The sequence below is a fragment of the Scardinius erythrophthalmus genome (genome assembly GCF_964197995.2).
Source record: "Scardinius erythrophthalmus genome assembly, chromosome: 1".
In the NCBI taxonomy this organism is placed as follows: Eukaryota; Metazoa; Chordata; class Actinopteri; order Cypriniformes; family Leuciscidae; genus Scardinius; species Scardinius erythrophthalmus.
Window position 1 is genome coordinate 44,904,048 of NC_138221.1, and position 15,756 is coordinate 44,919,803.

General features: G+C 36.1%; 1 protein-coding gene and 1 long non-coding RNA gene across 2 annotated transcripts; one reads left to right on the plus strand and one right to left on the minus strand.

Annotated features, from left to right (window-relative positions):
• The first annotated feature begins 839 nt into the window (after window positions 1–839).
• aoc2 (amine oxidase copper containing 2) lies at window positions 840–6,498 on the plus strand. Its single transcript, XM_081362078.1, has 4 exons — window positions 840–2,493; window positions 3,842–4,127; window positions 4,236–4,368; window positions 4,457–6,498. The coding sequence occupies exons 1-4, from the start codon at window positions 930–932 to the stop codon at window positions 4,736–4,738; spliced, it is 2,265 nt and encodes a 754-aa protein (XP_081218204.1). The 5' UTR covers window positions 840–929; the 3' UTR covers window positions 4,739–6,498.
• Window positions 5,870–8,698, minus strand: LOC308689157. Its single transcript, XR_014029961.1, has 4 exons — window positions 8,606–8,698; window positions 7,373–7,429; window positions 7,172–7,244; window positions 5,870–6,751 (listed from the first exon to the last, which is right to left on the minus strand). It is a non-coding gene; the product is annotated as an uncharacterized lncRNA (long non-coding RNA).
• Window positions 8,699–15,756: the final 7,058 nt, after the last annotated feature.

A 15,756-nucleotide genomic window follows, 5' to 3' on the forward strand; every position in this document is an offset into this window, starting at 1 on the left:
GTCTTTATGGGGTTTGAAAGTTGTAATTGCATAGGCTGCCAATTGAGGGACAGTAAGCTCAGATTTCATCAAAAAGATCTTCATTTGTGTTCTGAAGATTAACGAAAGTCTTAAAATTAAAATTTTTGGATGAACAGAAGATAAGCTCAAACAACAGAATGTGTGGCATAATGTTGATTATAACATTTTAGTTTTAATCCTTTACTTTTAAAAAATCTGGGTTACCGTGAGTTTCAACAGGAGTGTAACTGATTTTATTTTATTTTATTTTTGGTACCAAAATGCCACAAAATCTGTGTTTGACCTTAATTTCTAAGTTAATGTTCTACTCAGAATATGACTTAAATTTGCTTTTAAAAAACATTTTAGTTATTTTGTGATAGGCCTACTATGAAATTTTTACAAGATTTTAACAGTTGAAAGACTGGAAATGTTATTTTACCAGTAAAAGCCTTGCATGCCTTGCTGACAGTTTTAATAAATATTTACTTGCAACACCATTGACTATGGTTTTATTCATTTTTAAATATATATATGCAGATAGTTCACCCTAATCAGTGTATAGCCTAACAGTTTACTGTTAAAATGATTCTTTACAGCATTCTTAAACTTTAACAACATAATCTTGGATTTTGGGGTATTTATAGGATTTTATTGCCAACTTTAGTTGCCAGATAAATACTGTAGGTGAAATTACAAAAAAAAAAAAAAGTAAAGTTAGCCTACAGGATTTGATTGGCAACTTTTGAATGAACAAACATAGGCTATTAGCATTTTAACACAGGCTCGTGTGTGAACTTTTGGGGAGCACTCAGGGGGGTGTGGTTATAACACTTACTACCAGTATAGTATGAGATCCATGCCGTACTCTCACTTTCGAGACACGAGCGTTGCCCTCAAACGCTAGGGAGACACTGGTCGCTACAATAATGAATTCTCTGTTGAAATACTTATTGATACTTGTGGGACTTATCTCAGTGATCATCAACATTGTGTTGATATGCTTAAATTCGAATAGGCTTCCAAAATGTTCTATGTCCTGGCCGCAAGAATCCCTACAAGTCAAACATTCAGATAAAAGTCTGGTTTTTGCGGACCTGACAGCAGAGGAGTACAACTCTGTTCGCGACTACATGTGGGCTCAAAAAGATTTAAAAATCTCCCGTTCGTTCACAGCAAAGCCCTCGGAAAATTTTATATTTTTAATTGACCTCTCGCTCCCAAGGAAGGCTGATGTGCTAGGCTTCTTGGATGCCAACGGACAGAAGCCCACACGCGAAGCGATCGTCGTGGTGTTCAGTGGCGAAGGAGGTTACCTAAAGGAATATTTGGTGGGACCGTTACATGGTCCAATGCAGCATCAAGATGTTACTCAGAAGAAATACAATACGCCGACGTTGCCCTTCACAGCCCGAACAGTGACAATTGGGGAGTATGTGGAGCTCTTCAAACTGCTTGATAAAGTTTTCCAAAAACTTGAAAAACCTTTAAGTGAAAGTTTTGGTTATATCCGCAGAAAACGTGAACTGCTGCCGTTTGAGGGTATGCCGAGGGGCATTAAAAGTGGTGACCGCAAGACCTGGATCTCTTTTTTCCGCGATTTCAATGGCATGTACATTCATCCTGTGGGCTTCGAGATGCTGATCAATCACGAAAGCGTGAACACATCACACTGGACGATTGACAAGTTGCTGTACAACGGCCAATATTTCGAAAGCATTGACAAATTTATTGTAGATTACCAAGCGGGTAGTATAAAAAAGATAGTCAACAATAATCTCCCAAACTACGCCTCGCTGAAGCCAAGGGGAAAACCTACTGGTTTAGGACCACAACAGTATTATCTTCAAGGTAAACGTTACAGCGTTAAAAACAACCAGGTGATTTATCTGGACTGGAGCTTTGCGTTTGGTTTGAGCTCTCAGACTGGGATGAGGGTGTTTGATATTCGTTTTAAAGGAGACAGGATTGCGTACGAACTCAGCGTGCAGGAGGCGATGTCTGTCTACGGTTCTGTAACCCCTGGGATGATGCTCACGAAGTTCCTCGACTCAAGTATCGGAATCGGTCGCTTCGCTCACGAGCTCGTGCGTGGGATCGACTGTCCGTACGCTGCCACCTATGTAGACACGTACCGCTATATTGACACAAACGCCACGCAGCGTTTCAGAAACTCTATCTGTGTTTTTGAGCATGACATTGGGCGACCTCTGCGACGACACTTCTCAGATTTCTTTCATAATGGTTACGGTGGGATGGCAAACAGCGCTCTGGTGATCCGCACAATTACTGCTATAGGGAACTACGACTACATATGGGACTTCATTTTCTATCAAAGCGGCTCCGTGGAGGCGAAAGTTCACGCCACGGGCTACATATCATCCTCCTATAAGGTTGATGGAAGTCTGAAGTACGGGCACCAGGTTGCAGAGAATGTTCTTGGAAATATCCATACACATTTTATTAACTTTAAAGTCGACCTGGATATCTTAGGTATGTGCCATAAAATGATCAAGCACATTTAACCTGATAGAATTGAAATAACTTAGTCAGAATCATATTTGGTAACACTTTATTTTACAATGTCCTTGTTTCATGTTACATGTAGGCTACTTACCATAGTAAGAACAGTAAATTATTCATAATAACATACAACTAACCCTCAACCAAATCTTAATCCTTCCCTAACACTAGTACATGTATAATCTACTTAATATTAGGCTTAGGCGACTTAATATAATAACTCTGTAACAATGACACCTTAAAATAAAGTGTAACCTCATATTTAATTACACACATTGATTACGTTTAAAAGTGGATAGGCCCACTACAAAAAGCTATTGAACATTGAGGGAAAAAAAGAAGAAATATTGTTTAATACATGTTGAAATTGTTTGACAACATGCCCCAATAGCGGGATATATTGTCACATTATAGCAATTGAAGCTTTAGGCACTAACACAGTTCATTAAAATATCTAAATGTAACGTTATATGACATAGCCTATATACATACAAAACATATATATATATATATATATATATATATATATATATATATATATATATATATATATATATATATATATATATATATATATATACATAAAGACCTCTGATGCAAAAGCCTCTAAAAGCCACCTCATCAAAAATGAAATAATAATATTGAGTGAATGCTCTCCGCACATACTATACGTTCATAGAAACCTATACATAGGATGATAAAAGCCTGATAAAAATGTCAATATTAAACAAAAAATTTAGACGGACTTAGAGGCTTTTGCATCTGTCTTCATACAGTATATATATATATATATATATATATATATGAAGAGTTCAGATGTATATTTAAGTTAAGTAATTTCACTTAAATGACAATTAATAGGTAATTTGCATTGCCATTTAAGTGAAATTATTGAACTTAAATATATGAGTTTGATAAAAATGATCATTCTAGAAGAAAATGTCAGATGGCACTTAGAGGCTTTTGCATCTGAACTCTTCATATATAACAGAACTATCATATTTTCAGAAGTATAGTTTGCCCAAAATATAAATATAAAATAATGAGTCAATTTATGGACAAAAATTATAGTTATTTTTCAAATTATATTTTATGAAAGAATTTCATACAAGGCTGGAACAACATTTGGGTGAGTAAATGTTAGAATGTTTTTTCTATGTCTGGCTGCTGTAGCTTCCTGCATATTGGTCATACTAAAAATGATCTTACAAAGAAATATAGAAATGTTAATTAAGACCATCTTTTTCCAGAGAATACCACATGAATATCTGTTGAAAGTCACAAAACAGTTTTAAAACATTTTCTTTCTTTTTTGAAGGTGTGAAGAATATATTTCAGACTAAAGACATGATATATGAGGAGGTGCCATTGCCATGGAAGCCCTCAGAGAAAGCAAAGATACCCCAACTGGTGGAGCAGCAAATCGGGACAGAGAAAAAAGCGGCGATGCTTCATAGCGCCAAAACACCCCGTTACCTTCATATAGCCAGTAATCAGACCAATCGCTGGGGCCATCAGCGCTCTTACAGGCTTCAGGTGGTGAGCTTTGCTGGAGATCACCTCCCTGAAAGTGAGACTGTAGAGAGGTCCATGTCCTGGGCACGGTAAGGCCTCAGTGTCTTTAGTCATGCACACAATACTGAGACACATGCATGTTTTAGAAGTGTTGTATCTAGCTTTAGCTTCTCTCTCATTCACTTTCTTTCTTCTAGGTATAAAGTTGCTATAACCAAGCATAAAGATGAAGAGCAGATTAGTAGCAGTCTCTACAGTCAGAATTACATGTGGTCCCCATTTGTTGACTTCAGCAAATATATTGAAGATGACGAGGTGATCGACAATGAGGTATTGAGGGACAGCTTCTTCAGAATATTTTTATTTAGCAGATATGTTTAATTCATTCAAATAATGAGCTTTACTATGTCTTCTTAAGGATTTGGTTGCCTGGGTGACTGCTGGTTTCCTGCACATTCCACATGCCGAAGACATCCCTAACACGGTTACAGTGGGCAATGGTGGCGGCGTCATCCTTAGACCGCACAACTATTTTGATGAAGATCCATCCATCAACTCTCCTGATGGAGTGTATTTTAATCAGGGCTCTGAGAGTGACTGTGAGTACAACAAAATGGCGTGTCTGGAAAAGGATCAATGCAGTTCCACACTGGAGCCGTTCACTTACCACGGCTTTGAAGGTGTTATGAAGTTTGAGTAAGGATCTGAATCCAGATATGTTACAGTTACAGTCTTGCTTAAATATTTGCAGTAGTATATTCTTCATACTCACTTTACACTTGCTTGTTAATTTTTTTCCTGATTTTGTTGCTGTTTTTGTAAATATTATGGATGTTCTCTCCATTTGTCTGTAGCAAAATTATTGTTGTCATTAGTGATGACCATTTCTGGTGTTTTCTTAGTTGATGCTTGTTTTAATTAGCCTAGTAAATTAGCCTATCCTTTATATTTCCTACATCCTATCTATTTTTTGCAAAAACTATTTTAAAGGTCACGTGAAGGGTCATTTTCTAACAGTGTACAAACTATTTTTAAAAATAGAAAAAGAGATTTATAAAAAAAGAGAGATTTATATTATAGACTGATAAAACACCTCACTAAGCTTTTGTTTTATAAAAATGTTCATCCATGCAATTAAATGTAAAGGGTGACTAAATATTGGTTATTTTGGTCATACTTTTTTCTCACAATCATCATGCTTTCATTTCTAAATAAAATAATAGCATACCAAGGCTGTAATTTCAAGTGTTAAGACCTGTTAACTATAACAAGAATAAGAACAATAACCATAACAATATGAGTATGTCCACATTTCAAGCACAGAAATGACATTCACATACTTACGTTTTTAAAGACCCCTTTCAAGTATTTAATGTGGTTTATATGTCTATATGGTGTTTTTAATATGCTTTATGACAAACCATGTGCAAAGCCATCAGTCAACACCATTGCTGAGTATTTTCGCCTTAAAACTGCAGTGAACCAAAGACAGTCTCAAAAAAACTACCTTGTACAGGGCTTTAGCATATCACCATGCTGCGAAGCAGAGGGATCTCAAGGGAAGCCAGGTTATTTTTCTGTTGATATGTAAAATCGGGTACATTTAGCAATATAGCAGGTGAATTACCTATATGATGTTTATTACGATGTTATGATGAACTATATTCCTTTCAAAGAGTTGTTCAAAGTGTTTGTAAGGGTTTTTGAAGGCAGCTGTCTGACTCTGAGATGGTGAACGGGAACATGGTTTGTGTAACATTAGCAAGACATTTTTAGCTGTTTGATAGTCAAGCAACAGGCTGATCATATTAATTACCTTTATGTAATATTACCATAATATTAATATTATCCATATTCATGGATCCATGTATTCTAAATGAAGTAAGGGTGTAGAGTTATTTTTACAGTTTTAATCTTTTGAATATGATAGCTTTGAAGAACATACTAGAATTTGTTGTTAGTCACTGAAAACCCTCACAAATTCAAATTACACATGGTGCAGGTTTGTGTTCATGACAATGTGTTCAGGATACATTTTTCAGTTCATTTATACCCTGGGAATTTAACCTGTGACCTTAGCATTACTATTGCCATGCTATACCAGTTCAGGTCCAGTCATTTAATAGTACATTCTGTCTCCATTGAGCTTTTTTTTTTCTTTTCTTTTTTTTTTTGCCTGTTTCATACACACATCCTCTTTTCTTGTAGGAGACTGTTGAATTAAAGCCTCAGATTCCTTATTAATCACCAGCAGCTGCATACAAAACAGGCCTGGTTTTACAGTTGAACAGATAAAGAATCCAAACACATTAAGAGCATGACCTGTCAGAGGGCTGTAAATTATGAGAACTGACACTGTACGAGAAACTTCTTTCAGGATTGAAGATTTTTTTGCTCCCAGCTGCCTCTTATTTCAAGGTATACATGCAAGTAAAGACTAATGTATGTTAAACAAATTCCAAATCTGTTTTTCTCTCTTTCGTGTCTCAAACAGACACCCTTCCCCCACATATAGATCTCAGCAGTCAATGAATTCCAGATGGTACATTTGGAGAGCAGAAGCCGTGACAGTTCCGTCTATGTAATCTTAGTTTACACATACTTGACTCTCCTCCTTTAAACATTTGCAATGAGTTACGTCCTATGAGAGACTGTATGTGAACTCTATGAAGCCATCACACATACAGTAGAATGGAATATATTCCATTCTCACCTATAAGGTAAAAGAATTACATTTACTGAATTACATTAGAATTTATCACTGTGCTGCAATCTCTCAGATTTAAACAATGTGTCTCATATATACACAGTATATACAGTGTATATATATATATATATATATATATATATATATATATATATATATATATATATATATATATATATATATATATAGGGGAGAAGCATGGGCTAGTTGTCAGTTCTCACTACAAAAATGCACTGAACATTTCAACCATTTTCATTGTACTGTTGTCTTATAGGGCATGTTGTCACAAATGAACATGTCAAAATGTAAGCAGTAATACAATTATGAAACAAAACATAATGGGGAAAAAAATGCAACAACAAAAATATAGTAGGTTACATGCAAAAATTGTTCTGGCTAAGAAATCCATCCATCCATTCTCCATACCTCTTAGCTCTGTTAGGTCACGGGAGGACCCTGGAACACTCTGGATCGGGGGACAGTCCACCGCAGGGCTTGGCTATGAAATATTGTAATTAACTAATTGCATACATTTATAAAAACATGATAAACTGCCCTAATAAAATGTAACAGTTTGCTCCAAACTGTCCAATACATTTGTGTAATTAGTCATTTGACTATAGTTACAGTGAGATAGACCTGCAGCCCTTGTAACAACCTGTGTAACAACAGGCCCATTCTCCCCTATAAGGTAAAAGAATTTATCACTGTGCTGCAATATCTCAGATTTAAACAATGTGTCTCATGTGTCATTTCAAACAGTTACAAACAATAAAACAACATTTCGTATCTACAAACAGACAAACTGGTGTTCTGAACAAACACAGTGAGACTATATCAATTAGAGTATGTGCGGTGTTTGTGACATGCTGGGGTGAACTCAAAGTAGACTGTCAGTGATATAAGCTGTTGCTGACAAAGAACAGACAGTTCTGTCAATATCCAGAGAGACCTGAAGAAAAACAAACAAATATCATGCTTCTGTTATGGTCGCATTTTGTATGTGATTTTTATTTAAAAACATATATAAGAATAAGTATACTTAAGTATAGCATACTGCTGGATTAATATTCAAGCTTTGATATTTTGTAGAACTTTTGAAACAATAGCAGTTTTACTTCTTTCTTTCTTTTTGGTATGATTAGGATTTCAGTTTTTAATCACACTTAGACTAGTTCTCTTGCAGCATTTCTTTGTAATTTGCTAGATATATTTGTACTTTCTTCTCTTAAGAAGACGACCAATTGCACCCAACAGTTTAACTTCGGATGTGCTTTTACTTGTTGTTGGGGACTGCCCCACTAATGCCGGTTTTTAAGGGTGTTAACCACTTCAGTACTCTGATCAGGCAGTCTGAGTCATCAAATTTCTTTCCACCATTTATTTAGGTACAGGGTTTCACCATATACACACTGATGCATTGGAGGTAGTTTCTGCAATAAACAATAAATCAGAAATAAATAACTAAATGTTAAACATACTGTTACAGTAAACAGCGCACTTTTTCACATTAAGCAATATTAACAACTTGTAGTTTGTGGACGAATAATTACTGGAGTAATACAATATAAAGATGCATATAAACAACTTGGTACATTATACAATGTCCCCATCGCGATATGAAAGCATTACAAATATAGAATATATCACACGAAATCAGCAACATGTGTAAACAAGATACTAACAACATTAGCAAGATAAGCCACGATGCTAGCGGCATTTTCACGTGCATTTCACGTGATGAACTAATTATCATAAAGATCGCGAAAACCAACAATATCACAAAGGCTTAACATCGCAAACAGATTCAGCAGTATAAACATCCAGTATTACCCACATAAAGTCATAGAATGAACTTACTTCGTCAATAACTTTTGCCCTGCACTTGACGGTGCTGCACAGGTGGAAAACTGCGTCACATTCTGTTAGCTCTGCATGCATAACCAATAGCGCAACACTTACGCCGAACACGTATCATAATAAAAGTCGCATCTTGCATATTTACATAATACATATGGAATTCCAACGCTGCCAATATTAAAAATAAATAAATACATAAATAAATATACAAATAAATGTAAAAAAGAAAAAATAAATATATAAATATATAAATAAATATACATAGAAAAGCAAAAAAACGAAAATAAAGAATTATTTATAGATTTATTTCCTTATTTATGTATATATTTATTTTTTTCCATATTTATTTATTTATTCTTTTATTTATTTATACATTTATTCATTTCTACATTTATTTATTTATACATTTACTTATTTTTACATTTATTTATTTCAACATTTATGTATTTATACATTTATTTATTTATTCATTTATTTCTTCCTACATTTCTTCCTGCGCAGGGTAATGAGGAGGGCGTGGTTTACCTCAGACATAGCAATCGAGCTCAGAGTAAGTGAAGACGAAGGGTTGAGGCCACAGTGACACCCTGTGGCGAAATACAATAAGTATAGCTCACTGACGTTGATGCGGTCTGTGACTGCGAGGTATATGGTCAAAATCCAAAATCTTACTGTCTGTGTGACATGGATAGGCTACTCTTTATTCCGGACATGGCCGTAGAACATCGTTTGGTCTGGATTTGTAAAATGTCCTGGGCTAACAAACATGAAACAGGGACTCTGAAACGGAAGCGCTTGATATTTTCCATTTTTCGGTCAGAACTCACGGAAAGGAAGCAGGGCACATATAGGCTACAGTGAAGTCGACGCAAGCATATTGACCAATGTTTTTGAAACGAGACCATTGCATTTTAATGTAGCCTAATTTCCAAAAACAATACTGACAGCAACAGAATTTTTTTTTATTCTATTAAAGGTCCCGTTCTATGCCCCTTTTCACAAGATGTAAAATAAGTCTCTGATGTCCCCAGAGTGTGTATGTGAAGTTTGAGCTCAAAATACCCAACAGATCATTTTTTACAGCATGTTTAAATTGACATTTTTTGGGGCTCAGAAAAACGAGCCGTTTCAGTGTGTCCCCTTTAAATGCAAATGAGGTGCTGCTGGACGACCCAGGGGGCGGAGCTTCATGAGCTCGTGCTCAGTCTGTCAGGAAAAATTCATCTCACGGAATGATGATAATATCAGAAACTCTCAGTAACGGCGTTCATTTCGAGTCGGACAATAATGCCTACAGAGTCAGAGTGCTGTATAGAGATGAAACAGGTATGGTTTAGTAGTTTAATTACGGTTATTATAACGTATTTGTCATCTGCTTGTAGGCTATGTATCCATTATTTATTAACAGCCTACAAGTCTGCTGTCTGAATGATGATCAAACATGTACTGATGAGTTTAATAAAGTTTATTGTACATCACACAAAAGATGAAGCGTCAGTTTTACTTCAGAAAATCACCGTAAGAGCTGAGTAAACACAGTAGCCTAAGTTATAAGAAGTGCGCAAGCAGCCAGTAGAGTTGAGGGAGCATTCCTGTGGGCGGAGGTTAGTCAAGAAACGGTTCTGGTGATGTCACTAATGCAGGATGTAGAGGGGTGTAGTCCAATCGAGCCGTTTTATGTAGTCAACTTCTGTTAAATAAAATATCTCGCTTGGCATTGAACTTTGAGCTTTATAATTTTACATATATTATTTATGCTCTAACAGCCACATTACACACTAACTAAAGTTTGAAACATGGAATCGCATGCAACGGGACCTTTAAGCGGTGGTAGTCTTTAGCATAAACTCATGTCCAGGGGCAACCTTATTAAATGTATGAACGTCACGTTAATCCACATCGATAAATTCAGTTAGAGGATAAGACTGTAGGGCAGTGTTAATTTCGTTGACGAATAATTTTCGTCATTATTTTCGTCAACGACATTTTTTCACAGACGAAAACGAGACGATAACTATGACGAAAATCTATTGACATTTTCGTCAACGAATAAAAACTAGACGAAAATGTTAGATAGTGACGATTTGGAAAGCGATCCAGTACGATGTCCTGCATTTGTGGTAGATGCGCACAATTGTACTGTGACATGATCTACCCAGCGGCACACGAGTTGGCATGCGCTGCATGTCTCATAAAACGTTAAAACATGTACACGTCTGGGAGAATGAGGAGAGCAGACATGTAGATCTGAATAAGAGTGACGACGCAAAAAAGATCTCTATCCGGTACGGTTTTCTGTGCGCACACACCCGACCCGAAGCGTGCAGCCATTCACAGACACCTATACAGCGCGCGAGTACAGAATTGAGCTCTCTTTCGTGTCTGAATGGACAAATACACACAACATTATGTCTAAATGTCAGTTTTGGAGAGTATTCACGTAAATTATGTCGGTTATATCTTAAACAGTTGTGAGTGTATCGGATGTGCATCAGTGCAATTGGATCCGCATGTCATTGGACATGATTCGATGTCTTAAAGTTTCAGTGAGTAATAAACTTAATGCGGTCTGTCCTTAATATTGATCAACCAACAAAAGCAAAAGAGAAAAGCATTCATTGCTCATTAATAGCTTTAATAAGGATTAATTATATTTCATTTATACAAATAAATATGTCTGCTTGAAAGAATAGAGAATGATGTATGCAAGTAGTTATAAAGAATGCATATATCATTCATTGAAAAGAAGACTGTGTTCTACTTTAGGAAAAGTGGTTTTATTTAATTTTAAGATATTTTTTTTAAGTTACAGTAGGCTAGTTAAATCTGTATCTGTATTGCATGTTAAAACTTTAAAATCATTCATATTAGCATGTTAATAGGCTATATGTTTTCTCCAGGAGTAGCCTATATGGGTTTGGGAATTTTAGAGAAATTCTAAATTAATGCATTTCAATTTAAACCCATTATATTTTAGTCGACTAAATCTACTGTAATTGTGCGCATCTACCACAAATGCAGGACATCGTACTGGATCGCTTTCCAAATCGTCACTATCTAACATTTTCGTCTAGTTTTTATTCGTTGACGAAAATGTCAATAGATTTTCGTCATAGTTATCGTCTCGTTTTCGTCTGTGAAAAAATGTCGTTGACGAAAATAATGACGAAAATTATTCGTTAACGAAATTAACACTGCCCTACAGTCTTATCCTCTAACTGAATTTATCGATGTGGATTAACGTGACGTTCATACATTTAATAAGGTTGCCCCTGGACATAAGTTTATGCTAAAGACTACCACCGCTTAATAGAATAAAAAAAAAATTCTGTTGCTATCAGTATTGTTTTTGGAAATTAGGCTACATTAAAATGCAATGGTCTCGTTTCAAAAGCATTGGTCAATATGCTTGCGTCGACTTCACTGTAGCCTATATGTGCCCTGCTTCCTTTCCGTGAGTTCTGACCGAAAAATGGAAAATATCAAGCGCTTCCGTTTCAGAGTCCCTGTTTCATGTTTGTTAGCCCAGGACATTTTACAAATCCAGACCAAACGATGTTCTACGGCCATGTCCGGAATAAAGAGTAGCCTATCCATGTCACACAGACAGTAAGATTTAGGATTTTGAACATATACCTCGCGGTCACAGACCGCATCAACGTCAGTGAGCTATATGATTGCTTATTTAAGTGAATTACAATGTATGTACTTACGTGTTTTTTATTGTATTCTTTGTGAATAGAATCTTAAGCTGTAGGCTATTTTACAGTTTATAAGTGAAGAGTTTTGAATTTTGAGAATCTTACCATTTTATAATATTTTAACATATCAACATTTTAGCACAAAATTTTTGTGCTATTTTTTATTTTTGTGGGCCTCCGTTTATGTTACAGATGTCTGGTTTTTTTTAACATGAATGTATTTTTGATTATATTAATTTCCTGGAATAAACACTTTAATTGAATCAATAAACAGTAGTGTTATTATTGTTAATAATATTTTTTTATTCGTTTTTTTTATTATTATTATCTAAAATTAATAACCTGTAGCATGGGGGTTGTTTGACCCAGCACTGATTAAAAACAACCCAGCAGATGGGTTAATGTATAAAAACCCAGCCTGCTGGGTCAAAATAACCCAGCATGTGTTCTGTCCAATATTTACCCAGCGCTGGGTTGCCAAATAACCCAAATTGGGTTGTTTTTAACCCAGCATTTTTTAGAGTGTACTTATTGTATTTCGCCACAGGGTGTCACTGTGGCCTCAACCCTTCGTCTTCACTTACTCTGAGCTCGATTGCTATGTCTGAGGTAAACCACGCCCTCCTCATTACCCTGCGCAGGAAGAAATGTAGGAAGAAATACCCCGTCCTTCGGATGAGACGTTAAACCGAGGTCCTGACTCTCTGTGGTCATTAAAAATCCCAGGATGTCTTTCGAAAGAGTAGGGGTGTAACCCCGGCATCCTGGCCAAATTTGCCCAGTGGCCTCTGTCCATCATGGCCTCCTAATCCTCCCCATATATACCGATTGGCTTCATCACTGTCTCCTCTCCACCAGTAAGCTGGTGTGTGGTGGGCGTTCTGGCGCAATATGGCTGCCATTGCATCATCCAGGTGGATGCTGCACATTGGTGGTGGTTGAGGAGATTCCCCCCTTCTATGTAAAGCGCTTTGAGTGTCGAGAAAAGCGCTATATAAATGTAATGAATTATTATTATTATTATAAATAAATAAATAAATGTATAAATACATAAATGTTGAAATAAATAAATGTAAAAATAAATAAATGTATAAATAAATAAATGTAGAAATGAATAAATGTATAAATAAATAAAAGAATAAATAAATAAATATGGAAAAAAATAAATATATACATAAATAAGGAAATAAATCTATAAATAATTCTTTATTTTCGTTTTTTTGCTTTTCTATGTATATTTATTTATATATTTATTTATTTTTATTTTTTACATTTATTTGTATATTTATTAATGCATTTATTTATTTTTAATATTGGCAGCGTTGGAATTCCATAAATACAAGCTCTTACCGAATATAAAGGCATAAGAGACAAATAAAAGTAAAGAATTCACAACACTTGTTTTTGTGCTTTTACATGTTTTTCTTTGACTAATTGAATTTCTTGAACACTCCTGAAGTAGACTGGTATATCTTTGTCACGATACACACACAGGGAAAAGGTAGATCCAATCGCAATATTTATTGGGTAATCCGTAATTCGTAAATCCAGTCCAGGCAAGGGTCAAAACCATACAGGCAATCCAAAGCGAGAAACAAGCGAGAAACAAGCGAGAAACAAGCGAGAAACAAGCGAGAAACAAGCGAGAAACAAGCGAGAAACAAGCGAGAAACAAGCGAGAAACAAGCGAGAAACAAGCGAGAAACAAGCGAGAAACAAGCGAGAAACAAGCGAGAAACAAGCGAGAAACCGACCTCAGGAAGTGTTGTGACATTAAACAAGGACTCCGTGACAAACACTGAAACAACCAGGGTATATATACACAGATACTAATGAGGTGACGGGAAACAGCTGTGTGCAATGATACAATGAGTGACAGAACAGGATGATGGGAAATGTAGTAAGAGTGAATGACACCGTGGGGAAAGAGGACCCAGGGAAACACAAACCAGACACTGTGACAATCTTTATATCATTCCCAGCCAATGAACTCTGCAGCCCCATCAATCTTTTTTCAAACTATAAACAATGTCCAAAAAAAAAAAAGATTGGTTAAGACTGTGGGAGGCTGGTTTATATTCCGTGCTTAGAAAAACAATGTAGGATTGGTAATTCAGTTAAGGGTTGAAAATAGATAGGGTGAGAATACTTTTATCTGAAGATTTGATCCAGCATAATATGCTAAATTTACTTGTACTGTAGCTTATAAATATTACTGCAATAATACTGCATTAAGACCTGTTTCAACAGAGCACAGAATCAACTCATCCAAGCTTTGCTGCGTTTCCCATAGTTTCACAGGAGGGATGATAAGTGTTTGTGTATCATTGCAAGAATTCTGAGAAATCCAGGAAGAGTAATGTCCTCTGGCTTGTTCTTGGAATTCCATAGGTTCCAAGGGTTGCACAAGCTCTCCAGCTGCTGCTTTTAACTTTCTCAGCACTCCCACTGGGAATACAGATCACGATTTCCAACTGTGGGCTGCACAGTTACAGTTCAATTCAGCGGTCAATCAAAGGCTAAGGCTGACTGCATAAAGAGGACTTTGAAAAGAAAAAGTTATCTTAATAATTTCATGATCGATGATGACATGCAAAACCAACACATAAGCAAACAAACACGGATATTACCATGCAAAATAAAGAGGGAAAGCAAAGCAAGTGCTTCTAACTAATTTTAAGAAAATTGCTGTGTCACTCTGTAACATGTCTCCTTATCCAACACGCTCAGAGACAGGTGTTACATACACTCTACTCCATTTTACATTTATGATGATCTTCTTTCTCACTGGAACCTCTCCTTTTTCAGACCAGCATATATATATATAGCGAAATATAAATTCACACATTTCAGGAGAACATGTGGTGGACAGTATACAGTATTTATTTTCAGAGCTGAATGCCCACAGGGACTTTTTGTTTTTGTTTTTTTGGTTATCCGCTGTTTTGTGGGGGAAATTCTTCAGAGACTAGATTTGATAGCATGAGATTAAACTGCCCTTTGTTGAACTGAACACTTCCTGTATGTCTTCCTGTGAATGCGAGCTACATTTGGCTCATTTGAACAAAACTGTTGACTGCAGTAGGCCTAAAATGCATGTTTAACAGCATAAATCAAAATGCAAGAATGCATCACAAATGAGACATTTTATTATGGTAGCACAATGTCTATCAATGCAGCATGTTGTACATTGACTAGGCTAACATGTCTCCGTATGGCATCTGTAAACATTGTGGAGCTCTTAACAACCTGCAGGTAGTGTTCTTGTTTACAGTCTGCTCTGGACATGTTCCATCTTTGTTTTTCCACATGGTTGAGTGGTTCTAGCGACTGCTCTCAGAAGTTCTGGAAGCCAGTGGAAAATTTGCTATCTCACAAAGTCGTGAGTCTTTGCACGAACAGGCCTCCAGAGGTTGCTGGAAATTAGCCATCATGTCAAGTCCATGTAAA